The following is a 19,782-nucleotide window of genomic DNA, read 5'->3' on the forward strand; positions in this document are numbered from 1 at the left end:
GCTGTGCCGTCTGCAGTCGATGACCACTCAGGGCTGAAGAGGTCGGGTCACCGGGTCGCCAAAACTCAGCTGAGAGCTGAAAATCACCGGCGCATCCTCGGCGCGGGTCACACGTGGGCGGCTGCTCACTGATGTGGATCTATTTTGTAGGTGGCTAGTACTGGAGACGGGTTATGCTAATGCGAAAGAAAAGTTTCATACCCTGAACTCGATTCAAATATGAGGCTGTGTTATCTTTTTTATAATCAAATGACTCGTCCTAATATTTTGAGGAGCGATTGTCCACGTAGTAGGTAATTATGTTTGCATGCTCAGTGGTGATTCTTTAAACTTAAAACGCTTAATACCTTATATTGGTTATCCTTCAACCGTACCACTATATACATAGATATATAGTGGCCTATGCTTCAACAAATAGGAGAGACGTTTTGTGGACATTTAATTTTGCTGAAATGTGGCTTTTGAGCTATTTCAACGCAGGTCCCCACTGTGACCGAGCTGCCGTTAGCACCAATTACAAAGCGCCCAAAGCCTTTGGATGGTCGATGGCTTTGATTGCGCTTAGAGACTTTGATCTTTCCGACTTCACAGGCTACTTCGGAAGAAATTAAACAATACATAGTCCTTCGAAACCTTTTCCGTCTAGGGCAACGGCATTTCTTTTATTCTCTGTCGATAGGTTTCACTTCAGGTACGCTCTCATTGCACATTTAATCCATAGGAATAGAGCAGATGCGATTGCCGGTTAGGTCGTTACACGTTGTCAGGTTGAGGTATCTCAAAATTGTTATGTTGATATGTTGGATACATTATTTCGTGCATGGCGCTCCTTATTCATTATTTACATAATCCTGTAAATAAGTAATTTTTACATTTTGGTAAGGCACTAATCCCAAAATACACCATTCTCTGCACGTGCAGAGTGCACATCCTGACCAATGACCATGACCAATGACCAATCCCCCTGCCCGGTGTGGACTGCACCCTGCCGTTGCTCTCTGGCTCGCCGGTGTTGCCGCGGACCGCCGGGGGCTGTGGCTGCGGGCGGCCGCCGACCGCCGTCAGTTGCCGCCCGTCCGTGCCGGTGTCGGTGTCGCCGCGGCCGCTCCTCCCCTCGGCGCAGTGATGGGTCGGACCGGGGCCGGACCGGACCCGCGCGGCGGTCAGAGAGGTCACCTCCCGTCGGCCGCCGGTGCCGAGACCATGTGACTGCGGCGCCGCCGGCCACCATGAGGCAGGGAGTGGGGGCTCTGGCGACCCTGCTTCTTGTGGGCTTGGTCCTCGCTCTGGATACAGGTGAGAATCCAGCGCAGATATTGAGGCCGGACTGAGGTCATCAGCTGGCCATCAGCAATCTCACCAACCGCACTTGGTGAGATTGGGCCCAGGTTGTCCCAAAATTAAGTTCGCATAACTTGGTGAGATTGGGCCAAGTGCCCAACCTCACCAAGGTAGTTTAACCCTCGCACGACCAGGCCATTTCTCATAACACGAACGATCAGGGGGGGGGGGGTTGTTACGACCCCCCCCCCTGGCGTTTTGAAACGGAAGGTCGTAGAGCTTAGCGGAAAAAAAACCAACGGGTTGCTCTCAACGAGATCTCGCGATTGGTGGTATATCTTTTGGTCCTAGGTCAACATTTGACCTACTTATGACCGGTCAAAGGTCAAATTTTCCGAAAAAATCAAACTTTTTCAACTTTCCGCGGCGATTGCGGCAAAACGGTGGGAGATATCGACTTGAAACCTTCACTATCGTATTCCTTGATCAATTCTCTATCGTTTGGTATGTATTTCGTTTCCCTAGCTCTAAAAATGGCGCGTTGGGAGCGCCGGAAGTCGGCAAGGTCACAGTCGGCGGCAGAAATTCGAAAAATCAAAATTTAAATTTTTGAAATATGATTGTATTTTTGGATTTGGGAGGTCCATTTGCTCCCTATAGAAGCTAATATTGCTGCATATTCCCATTGAGGTGACAAGAATTAGCAAAATAGTGGTTCGGGCGCTTTTCAAAAATAGTACCGGACGCTGTTCCTCTTGTGACGTCATAGCTCCGTGACCTGACCTGACCTGGTCAATTTTCTTGCACCACACGATAGCCAATGCTTGCCCCAACATGCATGGGAAGTTTCATCATGATCCATCAAACAATGTGGGTATCACCGGCAGAAAACCTAGGGATTCGGCGCACACGTTTGGTAACTGTCGGCCGGAGGCTGTACCTCTTATGACGTCATAACTCCGTGACCTGACATGACCCGATCAATTTTTTTCGGCAAAAGATGCGCAAAGGTTGCCTCAGAGGGTATTGAAAATTTCAGCCCGCTACGACAAGCCGTTTAGCGTGCACTTCGAAAAAACCTCAGGGGGGGGGTTGATACAACCCCCCCCCCCCCTAGGCGTTCTAGGGTTAACTAATTTCGGGGTAGTATTTTTGTAGTTACGGAGTGGGGTAGTTTGGTATTTTACCCCAAATTGAGTTTACCGCACTTGGTGAGATTGGGCCCAATGCAAGGTGAGTCCAATGCAAAGCTGTTTATCGATAAGGACTATAGCATAGTATGATGACTGTAATGTTCCCTACAACACTTACGACGCATCGTTTAGATGTGTTCAGGAAAAAAAACTGTACTATTCGACGATTTATAGGTGTCGTCAATGCATTGAGATTTTGGCGGTTAGCCATTTATCATCAAATGTTGTTGGGATTTTCGGCGTCTCAAAGACGACACACGTTTGTCAGATGCTAGGAATGGGTATGCTGTGCCGCAGTGCTGAGAAGCGTTGCGGGTCAGTCTACCCTCCAGGTCCGGCGGCCGCTCGAGTCGTCGCCGCGCTAGCCGGATACTCCGCAGTCCGCGGTATTATTCCGCTAGCCAGCTCTTCTGCTGATACCATCACGGGGGAGGGGGTTCTCGGCTCACGGCTGTCGGGTGGAACCAGCGGCAGCTGTCCGCCTGGTTTGTCTCAGGCGGCCGCAACTTGCAGCACGTCCCGCACGTGGTTCATGTTTCAATTTTTCATTACCACGTAAAGTGTAAACTACTTCACGTTCGCTGACGTTAGCTCATTTACAGCTCAGACTACTGGTTAACTTAACTTGCATTTAAATGGTGCCGTGGCTGATTCTAAGCATTGACACTCAGATCCTTAACTGGCACTTACGCTATAGGACTGACATCTTATAAGTGTCAGTAACCTTCGAGCAAAATAAAAAGCAACGCAGATGATTTCCTCAGATGATTTCCTTCAGTTGTGGCATTTAGTTATAACAAAGGCGGCGGAACGGGGGGGGGGGGGGCACCGGGACACCGTGCCTCCCTTGATTTTGGCATTAGCCCGATGGGCGTTGCATGGAAAGAATGGGACCAAAAGTCGGCAGTGCCCCCCCCCCCCCTTAATTGCGAAGGTGGCTACTGAGTCATAAATGCGATGGATGGTTCAGCTCTGGACAGAGAATGGCGTTTGATGGCTGCCCTGATTATGACGCGTAGTACGTCACCGGCGATACGAAGTTTCATCCTTGGCTGTTGCTCAACTCCTCTCACTAGTGCTGAGCGCGCCGGTCTAGACCGTGCAGAGTCGGCAGTAGACGAGGGCCGGTCGACCGGCCGCGGCGGGTCTCTCTCTCTCTCTCTCTCTCTCTCTCTCTCTCTCTCTCTCTCTCTCTCTCTCTCTCTCTCTCTCTCTCTCTCTCTCTTTCTCTCTTTTTCTCTCTTGATTTTGAAAAAGTGCTGACAATAGTCTGTCTTTCAACTTTTCTCACTCAATGCAAAGTATTAGCTGAAAAATGGTTTAACCGCCATTAATGACAGCCACCTATGCGCTGCGTATCATGTTAATTTGCTATTTCTTTATTGCGCCAAACATACAACATCACTAAAGATAACTTGTGTAACGTCGTTGTGTCTGAAAATCTGCTGTCTAAGCTGATTGTATTGCTTGGGGCTGTTAACTATGGAAGGTTATGTGATTTATCGTGGATTAAACTGTTTGCTACAAAGAAACTAGCCATAAAGAAACATTTCATGGAGCTCACTGAATGATGCTCGTTACTATATAGTAGCTGATTAGTTGCCGCCTCCGATACTGTGCTGAAATGAAGCTATTGTGGTAATAATTACATTTTATAGTGACCTGTTATGCGACGAACTCCTATGACTTTAAAAATTTCAGTCACGTATGGGCTTTGATTGCTGTTGATAAATTACAGTTGTAGGAAAGATTTCGGAAATGTTTCGATCCAAACTAAGACGTTTCGCTGCTAAATGCTTCGAGCGCCTCTTCCCTGTATTGTTTTCAATAGAGGTGTGCTATGAAATGTTCAACTTTTCTCGTGATGGTAGTGAAGACTTAAGACAAACATACATCGCGCCTCTTGGCGTCAAATGACTCTGGATATGTGAATGCAGGTCACGTAGGGAAAACTTAGGTCATTAACATGCACATGCAAGTCAGGGAAGACGTGACACGGCAACCTGTTTTTAACATTCCCCCCTCCCAATTGTATTTATATGATGTTCAGAAAATTGTAGGCATTTAATATTTTTTCCTTTTCTCAGAATAGATAGTTTTAGTTGAGTATTTTAAACAATAATTTATAAAGCAAGACGCTAATTGTAATGCAATCGATTTGCCAGTACCATTTTCACACCCTAAGAATACACAGAAGCATTATTTGATATTTGCACCCAGCTGAAGTGCCATATTGCAGGATTGGGGTGGCACGATTCAAGCCCGAATTTGGGGCTGTCAGAAATGGCTGAAAAGTGGATGAACGAAAGGCGCTGGCAGTCGCTCGATATCCATGGAATGCTCTAACCACGGCGAACAGTGAACAGCATGGGACAGCAGTTGTCCTGCTGGGGACCGCTCAGAAACCGATCTGTGTGCCACGGTTCTGGGCTGCCGCACTCTCGATGTGGGAGGTCGGAGGTAATGGCACCGGGCTCTCCGCTTACCGGCCACACATACTCCGTCCACGGGAACTGTTTGCTCCCGTTCGCGGTACGACGTCTGACGCAACGCGATATCTGTGGTCCACACAGAATCACCTGGAACTGTCTTGAAACGGACGCTATGTTTGTCATGTGAGCCACTGGGCACCGTGATGAGCGGTGAGGTATAGATGTGTTTCTATTATAACGTTACCTACGCCAGCTTTATCATATTTCAAATCTACAAAAATAACTCCACGGTGACTATAATAACTCCTTTTTCCACGTCGTGGAAGCCAAGAATGACTTATCTTTTGAGAGAATCAGAGCTGAGTGTTCCTTTGTAACAGTAGCGAATAGAAGGTATAATCTCTGGCATTCATCATCATAAAGCAGTGCCCGCGACAGATGTATTTTATGCAGTCGCTGTCATGGCCAGAGCGCTGCGTCTGTGCAGCTCGGGCCCCGGCCGGGTCACTCTGTCACACGGGGTCACGTCCCGCGCTCCGGTCCGGCCGAAACTAAACGCCACAGACATCAGCCGCTTTATGACCCGGCTCGGCGACGGCGACCATTTCGAGGAGCTATTGGAAGCAGATATGAGTCGCAACAGCGGATAACGGCTGACAGGCAAAGCCAATCTGCCGATGACCCTGCTAGCGTAAAACTCCTTCCCAGCTTGTTTGGTCCATACGAGACATACAACGCATCAACTATGCATTTAAGCATTACCTGTTTTAACTCCCCGCTTACTGAATAAAGAGGTGCACTGCTATCACATCAGCAATAGGTATAAGAGTACTTGTTTCGGCCGTTGCAACTGGATTGTCATATGATATTTATTTATACGAAGAAGTACATTATCGTGCCGAAGCTACTCTTTGCGCTCTAGTATTAGTAAGTATTTTGTGTTTAATGTTTGATGAAAACGTTGAATCAAATGATATAAGAGAGAGAGAGAGAGAGAGAGAGAGAGAGAGAGAGAGAGAGAGAGAGAGAGAGAGAGAGAGAGAGAGAGAGAGAGAGAGAGAGAGAGAGAGAGAGAGAGAGAGAGAGAGAGAGAGAGAGAGAGAGAGAGAGAGAGAGAGAGAGAGAGAGAGAGCGAGAGCGAGAGAGAGAGAGAGAGAGAGAGAGAGAGAGAGAGAGAGAGAGAGAGAGAGAGAGAGAGAGAGAGAGACCAGTGGTGAGCTGTGAACGTTAATCGATCTCCCATAACTGCATCATCAACCGACACATGTCGCTTCCATTTCACGAGTGAACTGTTTGATAAAATACTGACGAATTCTAAACTGCACTTTAATGAATGATCCACAGCATATCATCGATAGCACCTACGACTTCCATATTAGGGCGCATTAGTCGCCGCTATAGTTACATTTGCATTGATTTATTGGACTGGCTGGATTCAATAATTCGTACTATTACTGCGTTACCGAATACAATCATGCCCCCCAATTATCCAGCTGTCAAGATAAGAAGTGATATCCTGTTCTTCTGTGGTGACATAAATGTCTGGCCAAGATCTCTCCATTCCGCACCATTTAATCATGATATTGGGCTGTAGACGGGGCCTTTTATGCTGAGAAACTGAGCATGCCAACATGAAACATTGACTAACCAGGCGTGCATTATTGTCCCGGGCCAGGATCATGCATTATTTGAGGCAGAAAATGAATAATTTATTATCTCCTAGACTTACAGTCTCTTTCCCTCTGGAGGAATCTACTATTTAAGACCTAAACATTAGAAAGGCACCTAAATCTCTTCGCATGTTCACGGACTACCAGCTAACAACCAGTGTTTTGTAAACGCAGCTACATATGTGTACTTCATTAATTTACCTCTTAGCGCTCATTTTAAAGGGACCCTCCCACCTTAACATTAGATTTGAGTTGAGATAGCCAAAATGGGGTCCCTGGCTCACAATTACCGGTTTCGGCACTCACAACGTCGAGAAATGCCGTAAATCGGAAAAATTGAATTTCAAAATTGCAGCATTTTGATTCAGAGGGGCTAATGCTTAAGAATACCCCTCTGAATGTGTGACGTCAGCGCAAATATCTAACGATTTTTAAATGTTTGACTAAAACGTTTTGTAGCACGCGGTGGTATATGCTATTTGCGCGCAACATCTGCCGCAAACGCCGCACTTCTAAAATAAAGTCGCTAGAAACAGCGGAGATCCCAAAAAAGTAAACAAAAGTAAAAGTCTAATATCTTGAAAACCGGTGAATATTTTTCGGTGAAATTTGGTAGATATTCGTTTTCGCTCTTTCTGAACCGAGCGACATCACTTTCATGCCAATTCATAAACTTTTTTGAAGGTGGGAGGGTCCCTTTAAGTGCCCATATCTGTGGTGATTAATGTCTTCTATTTATAGCTGAAATCAAAGGCGCTGTTTCTGCGCTTAATAACTTGAAAACGGTGATGAAGGCTGTAAAAAGTGGTCACGGACAGCGCATTTGGTAATGTTTGCAAAACAGAATTAACAGATACACTCTTATGCACGTACAAATGTACACTCTTATAACATGAGTAAAGGACATCGTTCAGCACCATTCATACTCCCCAAGTGCACAGAACCACAGCCACCAGGCTGCGCCACTCCGCGCCTGGAGCCGGCACTTATCTGCGGCTGCGGCGGGGACACGCCATGGAACGGATGTGGTCATTCCGGCACAGTCAATGGCCGCATAACAAATGCACGCTGCGTGGACGGCTCTCAGTGCTGTGATGTCCGCCAAGGGGTGCTGAGAGCGCCCTCGGTCCAGCACGCCGGGTGAGCCATGTCGCTCGTCCATCTTCATACACTGGGTGACCCATTTCCAGAGCCTTCCGGTGCCGACCCCCGCCAGAAATGGCTGTTTGCTCGCGGTGACTCTGCGGAAGTGTCATCCGGCCCCCGCGTGCTTACGTTACTGACCAAGGAGCGCCGGGTCGCACCGACGCGACTCCCCACCGCTCTTTGCTCTGCGCTGTACACTCAGTGAACCCAAAGTACCCGGTAAAGCCGACTTGACTGCAACGCGATAAAAGGCATGGAGGGAACTCGGTGTGTCTCGTCTTACATGAGACATTTAGGACACTTTTAAGCTGTTTGTTAGGTGATTTGTAGCTTTGACACTTGCCTATCATGTTTTATGTTGTAGTATGGGTTTTGGTATTTAATTTGTTTGATATAGATTGCTCTATAGTCCACAACTCCACGCGCTCATTGATGCCACTCCCCGCAGAAAAAAAAACGTTACAAATGAAAGTCGATATGATATTACTTGTGCTTCTTGCCATCGAGTTGTTTTCCTGAAAATTGAAGAATGCCTTTATTTTATCAGGAGCTTGACTGTGATTTATGCTTAATCGTTGCAGCATTTAGGGTTGACAAGACGTTTATGTCCCATCTAACGTTTAACGCTGATTTATTGGCTAGGAAACGAGTGGCGGGGATCTATAGATTTGTCGATAAATGAAAACAATAGCAGAGCGGGGGTTCAATGGTAGTGTGTTCTTATCGACTAACGAAAATTGTGAGAAAATCTGATGAAAATCAAAGCTGATAGAATTATAACCCTGCTCTCATTATCAATAAACGTTTAAAAAGATTATTTCTATATATCTAAGAATAGTGCTAAAATACATTACAAATCAAAGCTCCTATTTTGCAAGTACATTTCTGGGTCCCTATACAAATTTGCTTTTGCTCATTTGACTTATCATACCTGGGGGGGGGGGGGGGGAGGGCAATAAAGAGTTAACTACCAGTAAGCTTTAAAAATGTTTTTTTTTTTTTTAACTTGTACTCTTTGGTCATAAAGCAATATTTGGTGTAAACTTGGGTGTTTAGCCGAAAATGACTTGGAGGATATTTGCCAGCAGCTACTTAATAAACTCGTAGGCTGAATGTACTAAACAAAACCTATTCAGTCATACTCCTGCTACATATGCAGTTACCTTAGCTGATAATTGCTCATCATCATCATCCGTTAGAGCTCCCCCACGGCTATTTCCCCACCTCACCAGCATATCGGAGAGCGACGCTGCTGACGCGGGGCGCCGTTTGCCGCCCCATAGTCATCGGAGTGGGCCTGCACCGTTTGCGGGCGGTCTAATTTTATCGGCCTGCTTGCGTGGCTGCTTACTCGGCAATGGGACGTCACCCGGAGAGTTGGGGCGCCTCTCCGTCTGCCCAGGCCCGGTCCTCGGCACCGCCGCGCTGACAGCCGACTGCCGCAGTCAGCGACCGATAATTTGGACATCGGGCGCCGACAGATCGTCCTAATAGCATAAGACGTATCGACTTTGCAGTCGGTACGAGGTGTTACCTGTGGTAGGTATTAACTACTTCAGAATCAGCCATGGTGTAAATAATGACGTAGTGGTATAATGGCGCACATCAGTGATGGCGGCTCAAGTTGGGCTGGATCATGACTAATAAGGACAAACTAATGACAATGGATGGAATAAAAGTTGGTCTGCGCTGTGACAGTGCAGTGTAGCACATTGATTGGGGGGGGGGGGCGTGGGGGGTAGAAGGCTTTGAGACCCCTTCCTCATTTGGCTATTCCTAAATCCTGTGCCGGTAGATATATATGTAGGGCCTTGCTGTGCCGTGTATGGCGACAAGCGACAAGCGGCGTTCGAAATAATTAATGACAATCTGCCATCACCACGTAACGCTATACAAAGCCGAAATTGCTCGCCAGTCGACCGAGAAGAAAAAGGTGGCAGTTGGGCTCTGCTCGGTTCAGGAGGTCGCCTGTCGAGGTCACCGAGTAACGAACAGTAATCCCACCTCACGGCCAGAGCAGCCCTCTGATCGTCAGACCGTGACAGCTAATTTGTCGACCAGACCAAACGGCCGTCGCGCCACCCCGGCTGCGGGTCAGATTGCCGAGAGGCGGAAAAATCCCCTCGACAAACAGCTTCGGCGGCACGGAACATGTGCTATCTAAACTGAGCAACTTGTCAGAAACGTTCTGACACGCTTTTTCTGGGAAGGAATTTGCTGTAAAAGCCGGCGGCCATTTGGCGTGATAGCGGTGCCAGGCCCAGGCTCGCGGCTGCCGGGATATTAATCTGCCTTTATCACCCGTTTATTGCGGGAGTCGGCTCCCATTTCTGGGCCGACTGTCCAATCGGGAATAGCCGACTAATCTGAGCTGGGCCCGGTCCGACGCCAGTCGGTTCAGTCAGAGACGTGCCCCCGGGGCTCCCGCAGACGCGCGGGGGAGTCGCTGCCGAAAAGGTAGTTCCGCCGGAGCCGCTGGAGAGGCCCTTTGGAACAAGGCTGCTGCAGCGGGCCGGACAACGGCCGGCTCCGCCCCGGAGCGACACGGGTGACCTTTGACCGCGGCCGGCCGCGGGCGGCGCCAGGCTGTGAGACGAGACAGGTGCGGGTCGAGTCAAACGGAACTGGACGTCTCAAAGGCCGCCCGGGTGTCTGCAGCATAATCGGCTCTCCGTGCTGAGCGACCGTTGTCTATTTTCCATTGTAAGGCTTTGTAGATTCTGTCATTAGGGTTTAAAATGATATATAAGATAGTCCGCAAACGAACGCCAAACTGATTATTTAATGGCGTTTCCAGTGGCTTATGCGCCATACGATTTAAGTGGTTACGATTCCAGTGGTTACGCCTTACGACTTAAAATCAATTGCGCAAATCACGAGCCACTCATAGCCGCCCGAAATGGGTTAAATATGTAGTTCACGCTAAAAATAGGATCTGAAAGGGACCGTAATAAAATGCGTAGAAAATGCATCACAGCGCCCTTCTTTGAGACCCGTTTGTCAAGCAGCCCTTGCGCCTGCCATCACCAGTATGAAAAGCGAAAGACTTGCAAGACGAAAGACGTAACTTTATGAACATTACTTTAAAGCAAGAATCCTGTCGAAAGTTTATCCATTAGTCAATTTGTGAAATAATAACAAGCTTCGAGAATTACTTACCTATACGTCGGCAGAAAGTTCTCTTTGGCCGACAAACTTGGCGTATTTCCGTCGCATGCATCACGCCACGCATCAAATGGAGCAAAAAAGTCGCCGGAGACCGGCTGGCGGTAAATCTCCCCGTGAGCGATGTCTGGCCGCGACACAGATACATTAGTTCCGCCGAAGACAAGACGGAGATGAGGACTTAAGACCGGCACAAAAAGATATTGCAGTCGGCCAGCAAAATAATCAAAGTGCCACCGCTGATGCCCGTGTTAAGATAAACATTAAAATAGCATCAAAGCCTTGGTTTTATACCAATCTTGTGCTGGCCTCTGCCCCCGATAAGTGGCCTACAGATGGTCTGATTTGCCAGTGTAGCATTACATCTCTTGACTTCTTCCAATGTGCTTGTTAATATGCTTGCTTATATGCTGCCTGTTGGTAGCTTCACATTAAATGTAAGTACCTAATTCAGGATTTAAAATAAAAGTTTTTGGTACGATGTTTCGCACATTTCTGGGAAACTGTGGATAGTAATATCCCCACGCACATGCATAGTGTATACGTTGCCTGAGTTTGATTAGCTATTGTTATACAAACTACACATATATGGTTACCTACACCAGAGCTTTATCTACAGATACCGAAAGCTCAGGTGCACAGTTGGAACGTTGAGAAGCGCTCTCACAATGTCCCACCATGTCAGTAGCTGCAAGGACACTTCATGGTCATCCCGAAGCTAGTATTGTATTGTATTTACGATCATGGGCGATCCACACATGGCGTGGCGATTACTGCCCAGAGTCTGAGTCGGGTATAAGCATGCAGGAACAGAGACCAGTCGAACAACAACACACACACACACACATACACGCACACACAGGAAGACTCTATATGCTACGATTTCTAACATACCGTGTACTTATATACAAGACGAGTGCCTAATTCAGGCCATCACGAAGGTCTATCGTTTTTCCACAGAGACTTGACAGCGCGTGCGAATTTAGAGGGTGGCAGCTGTGAGAGGTCGGGAGGTAGGTCGTTTAGGAGCTCGGCGGCACGGTAACTGAAACGCCGCTTACCGGTTTCTAGTCTGGGACGCTGGAGCTGGAGAAGGTTATCCTGACGTGTATTTCTATTCCTGGTTGAGGAGTCCCGGTTTTTGGCAAACATAGAGGCAAGTGCTACCGGTTCGCCGTAGTGTATCGCCTTACGTGCAGTGGCCATGGTTTGAAGTTTGTACATAAATTCGGGCGGCATCCAGTTGAGTTTCTCGCGCAGGTCAGTGACGTGGTCGAATTTGCGACGGCCAAAAATAACTCGAGTAGCGAAGTTCAAGATCTTTTGGAGTCGATTCAGGTTCTTTTTTGTACCATTTCCGTAAACTGAGAGGCAGTAATTTACTCGGGAGATGACTAGAGATGTGACAATGGTTTTGATGACCCCATCGGGAAGACAGTGCCGCACATGGGAGAGGCCAATGAGCAGACCCATACACCTCCGGCTGAGCTCAGATATATGGGCTTCCCAGGTCAGACAGCTGTCAAACACCACGCCGAGGTTTCCTGCCTGCGCACATGGTTCCAGCTCCGTGTCACGAAACGATACGACGACTGGGGGCAAGTGTTTTAGATTTTGACGGCTGCCGAATATCATGAGTTGCGTTTTGCTCGCGTTGACCTTCAGGGCGTTTCCTACGTCTAGCACAAGTGGTGACCGTCTGTCCTCAACATCTACTCAGCACGAGCGGGCGGCGAAGGGGGGGGGGGGGTCAAACTTTAGCACCGGCGCAGGCCGCAGGACAGCTGTTGTCGAGCGAGAGAGAAGGCGCATCCGTCTTACCGGACACTTCACGTCTCCCTTGTCTTGACTCCCTCGCCTTCCACACGGTCTCCTACCCCTTCTGCTGTCCGCCCCCTTCCCTTCCCCATCTGCCTTAGCTCTGCACCCATATGGCCTGTCACCTCCTTCGTCATATATGTGATCTGTGTGCGACATGCATGTAATATATGTCCGTGAAATCCTGCTCCCTCCCTACTTCCTTCCGTCTATGGTTCGTCCTTTAGCCGCCCAGAGCCCGTCTGTTCTCATCTACATCCCGTCTATCACCCATCTAGGTCCTATTTTTGTTCGGAATTGTAGTCGGTGGCCATTTCCAACGCTAGCGAAAGCCGACCCAGGGTGAAATCTAGCGTTCAGTCACCCGAAAGGGATCCTTGGAAACGCTTACGGCTGAATATCCAACGGCCAGAAACAAGAAAATCGATCAAACGAACACCTCAATTAGGGCAGCATAGTTGATATTCCTTTGACTAAATAACATTTTAAATAACATCATAGGACATTTAAATTGTACACCCTACTCACTTTTTAGCTTTCTGTACGATAAACCTCTGTTTCTGTGGAACATTATTCTATTTGATTTCAGTACTAATTATCCCAGTCTGCTGGCTATGAATGTAGATTCGCTTATCGATTTCTATCTGACAACTGACGTCGTCACTGAGATCATCCAATCATTTGTGCTTCCCCGCTAGATTGTGACCTGACTTCAGCCCTCTCCGACCCCGTCCACCTCTGCCATTGTCTGACTTGTTGACCTAACCTTTTGCTGTAACGTCTTTCTCCGTCCTCTTCTGACATGACATGATGTCTGTCAGCAGTGCTCCATTCACCAGTGACTCCGTCTAACATTCCGTCACTTTGCAGCGTCCTTTTACGGCGCCAGTCACGCGCGTGTGGCGCTGAAGGACGCCGGTCGGACCAACTCTGTGCGGCTGCGGCTGCTGACCGGCCAGACCGACTGTCTGCTGCTGGTGGCAGCCGGACCGACCGACTACCTCCTCATGCTGCTCGAAGGCGGGCGCCTCAAGGTGAGCACGCCCAGCACGGTCAGAGCTGTAGATGTGGGCCACGGAGGCGCCAGGTGCACCATGTTTGGCTTTCGGTGGTGGCTAATAATTGTTATGTACCATGCTAACATCTTTGTGCAGATCAGCTTCGGTAGACATAAAAATCCTGCATTTTCTATCGATATCATGACGTGTACGATTCGTGATTTATTTATTATTATTTTTCTTCTGGAGCAGCAACCTGCAAGATACCAGACACTTTTTTCTTTACATTGTTTCACCAAATTATCGCCTGTCGTCTTTCGTTGCCACATTTAGCGCTGCCTCGCTCGAATGGGCCATCGAGCAACAGAGCGGAGTCGCTTAGCGTTTCACTCGGCTGCCTTTTCTACGCCACTTTCTCCGGCACCGCTGCATCGTCTGTCCCGCCGTTCAGGGTCGTTTGTGGCGATGGTTCTCCGCCGTTTTTACACCTTCGACTTGTTGGGGAGCTTGTATGGGTAGTCAAGTTGGTGAGGTCTTTGTTTTGTGTTATGTGCTTACAACCAATTGATCATTAGGATGCAGAACACATTGCAACGCCGAAGGCACAGTACTTATTATTATAGGGCCTTGTATTGATTAATCTGTTCGTTTGATACCTAATTAACTTTCTAGTTTCTGCTGAATTGTGGACGCGCGTACTACACTGAGTACACAGGTGCCTCTCGATATCATCCAGGGCTATCGAATGACACCCATAGAATTTATGACAAAAACACGCACACAAACAAACAGTGTTCGTTTGAGGACGTGTGCTGAAGTGGGTAATAGAGACGTTCTAAAATCCTTTCCAACCCGCGCACCGACGGGGGGCGGATATCCGCCCCCCCCCCTGAGGTTTTTCGTAGATAGCGGGAAAATTGCGGTGCGTAGCGCCGCGAAATTTGGTACGACTATTCTCTTGTCAATTGTACACATGGTGTGCAAGTTTGAACCTCCTAACTTTTAAGGTCAGGTCACCAGGTTACTTTGAATGACCCAACCTCAAGTGACTTTTTTGCAACTTTGTCACCGTGCCAGAGCTACAGTAGATGTCGGAGGCCTTTGAAAGTCACAGGATGTTTTAAGGTCATCAGCAGCTACAATTTGTTTATTTCGGAATTTTAATATCGATGACCTAAGGTCAGGTGAATTTCTCGACCTCCCCATTATAAGTCAATGTGGGAAAAATCAACTCCCTGTTTTTACCACTAAAACGGGTCGGAATGGCCCCATAAACCATACATGACTTCATATACGATCAAACTTCACTACCTTGAGGTCTATTTTGCTGTTGGGCAGCTGTAATGTCATGTGACGTCATCAAAGGTTACCAGCGGTTTTTTACCCATAACTCCGTACAGGAACAAGATACAGCCGCGCGGATGGTCTCATTATGTTCAGCTCGTCAAGGCGCATCGAATGATATACATGATGACCTCGAGGTCACGTGACCTGAGGTCAACCTTTGACCTTGACCTTTCGAGGTCAATATATATATATATCATTCGATGCGGATTGACAAGAGGATCACGATGATGCGCTTAGTTTGTTCCTATCTTGACTTTTTTGAAAGTTATTTGAGAAAAAACTCTCCATATCCAGCGCCGCCATTTTGACTTTTTGACCCCTGTGACGTCATCTTTGACCTGACCTGAAAATAACCTCTGTAAAAATTGTAGACCTTGTCCGTGCGTATCCCATGCCGTTTACCGCTTGTCGCTATCTTGCTTCGTTCTCGAGATCTCAGGGGGGGGGGGTGGCGGTCATCCGCCCCCCGTCGGTTCTAAGTTGGCGCAGACCCCCGTCGGTGCGCGGGTTATCGCAGCATGTGATACCCACGTGTTGGGCATTTTCGATGAGTTCTGCTGTGTCACTGTGTGGGCTTTTCGGTGTTTACAGCATACCGTGGTGAATACATGAAGGATGTTATAAAAATACTATAATATTTTTTTTTTATAATTTCTAATTATCCTTGTCATTGTTAAATAAGATTGAATGAATTAAATTTACACGCTGTTCAATACAGAAATAATTGCATCCATATTGCGTTGTCGACAGTAAAGTTTTGTTGTCCGTCTCATATATTTTTCGCGTGACCTCAGTAAATATCTGATCAGCGCACGCCAGGCTGACCATGAGTTATGCTACTTTTTGTCCAGAATAATACCTCAAAAGCAGGGTTGCAGAGCTGTGGAAATTTCAGACAGCTCCGGCTCCGGTTCTGGCTCCGGAGAAAAAAAATCGGCTCCGGCTCCGGCTCCGGCTCCGGATGAAATGTCATGGCGGCGTCGGCTCCGGCTCCGGCTCCGGCTCCGAGTAACATGGTCCGGCTCCGGCTCCCCTATGTAATTAAATACGGGTGGAACAAAAAAGACGATGGGATTGGTACACGTTGCTTCTGCATTTTCATAACAAGGCTATTTTGAATACCACATGTACTGTCACTGCCTTGTATTGTCATACCGAACTAGGTCAATCATTTTTTCCTCTTAAAAAAAACAGGAGCCGGAGTCGCCCCTTTTTTGACGGCTCCGGCTCCGGCTCCGGCTCCGGGCTGCGAGTTACCTAAGTGTGGAACTACAAGTCGATTCTAGGGCTCTGATTGGTGACTTTGGTCGGGGGATGACGCTTATAGCATGACGTCACTCGCGTACTTGGCCGGACCAACGGCGCAGCGCAGGCGCGCCGAGCCAACCCAGAGGCTCTCAAACTCAATTGTACAGATCCTGCGCATTGAATGGCGAAACTTCGGCGAGTTCGCTTGAGTTTGGAAGCCCCTGCCAGAGGACTGGAGACGGCCGGATTATTTGCTGGACAGTGGGCAGCGCAGATGGCGATTGACGGTGCCAAAAAGATGATAGGGGAAAAGGAGTTGAGACTTTAGCAGTGAATTATAAGCCTGTTGCATAGCTGAGTGGTAAATTGTAAAATACTTAGGGTTTGAAGAGATGCAGTGTAGTTTAGCCGACTCAGGGGCATTCTGCCGAGTTATGTAATAAGGCGGAAGGGTCGCAACTCGCAAGTCGTTTGTTTCCATGATTGCCTGATTAAAATGTAAAGCGTATCTAATGTTTAGTTGATAATACAGCGAGGTTGGGCATCTGCTCAGTCCATTTCTTCTCTGCAATAGTGCATTCGCCACTGTAATTCATTGTAAGAGGCACTGGGCTGCGCCGCCTGTTAATTATTCCGAAACCACCAGTGAATTCATTTGCTGTCGTCACAGTCACTCACAACAATACGAATCGTTCAGTCGTGCGCTGGGGGTCCGCCAAGTTTAATTGTGCTGCAGAATGCAGACTGGACCGCCGAGAATATAACACTTCCGTCTCCCTGGGCGAGCGGCGCATTGGAGCCGAAGGAAACTGTTTCAGTTTTTTTGTGGGGAGGATACCCATGTTTGAAAATTATGCTATGGAATGGTGTGATAAGGAAAAGGACGGTTTCTTGAATTGAGGGCTGTGGAGAAGAGGCAGATTTTCTCATTTGCTACCCGATGCAACGCGAAAAGACGCAAATGTTGCACATTGGGCTTAATAAGTCTAATAAAAGATAAGGGACTTCGTGAATCATGCCTAATTGACCGCGACCAAGTTATTTGCCAGCCAATGCAGGTAGGCACTAGGTAGGTAGATACTCATTTGTGAACAGAACGTTCCACCACCCCTCGCCAGAAATTCAATCAGCAGTTGCTTATTAAAACGTTTGAGTGCACCTGACAACCTTTAAAAATGACGTCCTCCCTTTCAATGGTTCGTGCGAAGACACAAAGCCAGAATCAGCCAAGCAATATCGGAATCCATTGCGCAGTGTGTCGGATGTGCCCCCAATTTTCAATCCACATAGCATGGCACACACTGCTAAATGCAGGTACGCTCACTTACACATTGGGTATTCGAAGGACAAACAGCTCATACACATGGAAGAAACACATGAAATGTGATTTATAGCTGCAGCAGAAGTTTGGCGTTCGATGCCTCTTCGCCAAGTTAAGACCATGCCAATCTCGGCCAGTCTGCCGCTGCGCCGGCACTGGCCGTGGTGTGACGTCATCCGGCCGGCTCGGCGCTGGGTAGTTCCACACTTAGGTAACTCGCCTCCGGGCTATATTGTTTCACGGCTCCGGCGGCTCCGGCTCCGGCTCCAGCTCCGGATCCGGCTCCGCACCCTCAAAAGTCAAAAGAACATGAAAGCTGCTGTAAGACAGAAGAGAAGGGGTAAAAGTCGATATCCAAGAATTTAGGCGTTTCGAAACAAGAGCCAATATGAGGCCAAATTAGACAAGTTGTCGTACACTAAGTTCCTAAGTGGCTAACTACACCTGCGGGAAAAGTTGATCCCGGCAAAACAGAGCTGCCCGTTGACCCTTGACCTTAGATAAATTCCATTCGTAAGTGTTGTGCACAGTGAAGGAAGCTTTCAGAACTCGCCTATTCATTAGCACGTATTACATTTGAAGGAACAGTGATGAGGTAAATAAATTCATCTTTTACACATGTTTTTTTCGATTTCGACTTCTGGCATTTCTCGATCGGGTGGTTACAGTAAAAACCTGCTCAGTAAGGTTCGTTTATAATTGGTTTCGTTTATAGAATACGCGCATTCATTTTTGAACATGGTACATGCCTGGAACACACATCTCGGTACCTATCGTGTCACCTATTCCTGGCTTGGGTTAGGTATCTGCACTGCCTACACACACATATCTGTCTGCGCGATCTCTTCGACATCCCGCACTCTTTTGCACCATTCCCGGTTCCCATTCTCGATGGTTCCTATCTTACTCAGACTGCTAATAGAGATGAGGCCCGAGGAATAGCCGCTGGTCCATCGGCCACTACCATGTCTCAGAGAGGGGATAGAGAGAGAGAGAGGGAGAGAGAAAGAGGGGTCACATGAAGAGAGGCGCGGTATCGTTATTGCCTCTTGGCTGACGCCGCCGCGGGCGTACCGCCGCTATCACTGCCCCCCCCCCCCTCCGCAGACCCGCGACTAGCCCGGGGCGGCCACCGTTCCCGGCAAAAAGCGCAATATCGCGGCGGCCGCGGCTAATGAACGAGATGTCTCTCTCGCACGGTGGTCGGACAACTGGCAAACGACCGCAGCGGGAGGGGACTGAGGGGACGACAGCGCCCGGCAGCGCGGCGGGGCGCCGAGTGGATGGGGCGCTGTTCTCCGGTCGGAATACGAGCATTGCGCAGCGTGTATGAGGTGGTTTAGGCGGCTTATGAGACGACAGGAGTTCGCTGAATAATTGATGCTAAGATGGCTGGAGCAGTTGTCACAACAGATTGCAAACACACGTCATTAGCATTGAGGACTTATTGATTATGATACAACCGCTTACTACACATCGCTTCAAATTTAACGCATGCATGGTGTGCAAATTTTGAAGGCCATAATCCATTTGATAGCTTTTTCATGCGTTGATTTCCTTTAGTTTTGCCTACCTATACATAACTACGAACGTTTCTCATTCCGCATATGATTCTAACATGCCTGATTTGTAGGTACCGCCATGTTTTTAGCCTTAGTTGCACCATTGGACGTTAACGCACTCGATGCGGACAGGGCCTACCTATTGCTGCGACATAAATCACAATTTCCCACTTCACAATTTCCCGCTCTAGCCCACAGCTCGGTTGCTTAGATTATGTAACATCTCTGAGCATTTTGGCGAAACGGCTTCATTACTCAGTCTGCATTTAGAGCTTCAGATGACCCACATTCGACAGACAGCGGAAGAGAGAAACGCATTGAAATCGCTGCGAGCAAAGCCGGATGTGATCTATGCGTGGTCCATGTTTACGCTGATGCTTGGTTTCGGAGTGCTCATTTGAATAATTCCCACACCAGCGCGTTCATCAGCCGCTCATTTCTGCTCGGATGAATGCGTTTCCAATCCACTCTCCGGCGTGGGACCGTTTGACTTTCCTGATGTGTTGACTGTTTCTGCCAGTGCCCGGCATGCCAGTCGATGCAACAAACTGGCTTTACAAGCATGCCTGAAAATACATTTTGATAAGCACATGCCAGCAAA

General features: G+C 48.1%; 1 protein-coding gene across 1 annotated transcript in view; it reads left to right on the forward strand.

The window, feature by feature from the left end:
* The first annotated feature begins 1,152 nt into the window (after window positions 1-1,152).
* LOC122391107 (chondroitin sulfate proteoglycan 4-like) overlaps window positions 1,153-19,782 on the forward strand; it is a 35,473-nt gene continuing 16,843 nt past the window's right edge. Inside the window, exons 1-2 of the mRNA XM_043384771.1 lie at window positions 1,153-1,296; window positions 13,576-13,739. Coding sequence (XP_043240706.1) covers window positions 1,230-1,296; window positions 13,576-13,739 — 231 coding nt within the window. The 5' untranslated portion in view covers window positions 1,153-1,229. The remainder of the gene's footprint in view (window positions 1,297-13,575; window positions 13,740-19,782) is intronic.

The sequence above is a fragment of the Amphibalanus amphitrite genome, unplaced genomic scaffold (genome assembly GCF_019059575.1).
Source record: "Amphibalanus amphitrite isolate SeventyFive unplaced genomic scaffold, NRLGWU_Aamphi_draft 000421F_arrow, whole genome shotgun sequence".
Classification (NCBI taxonomy): domain Eukaryota; kingdom Metazoa; phylum Arthropoda; class Thecostraca; order Balanomorpha; family Balanidae; genus Amphibalanus; species Amphibalanus amphitrite.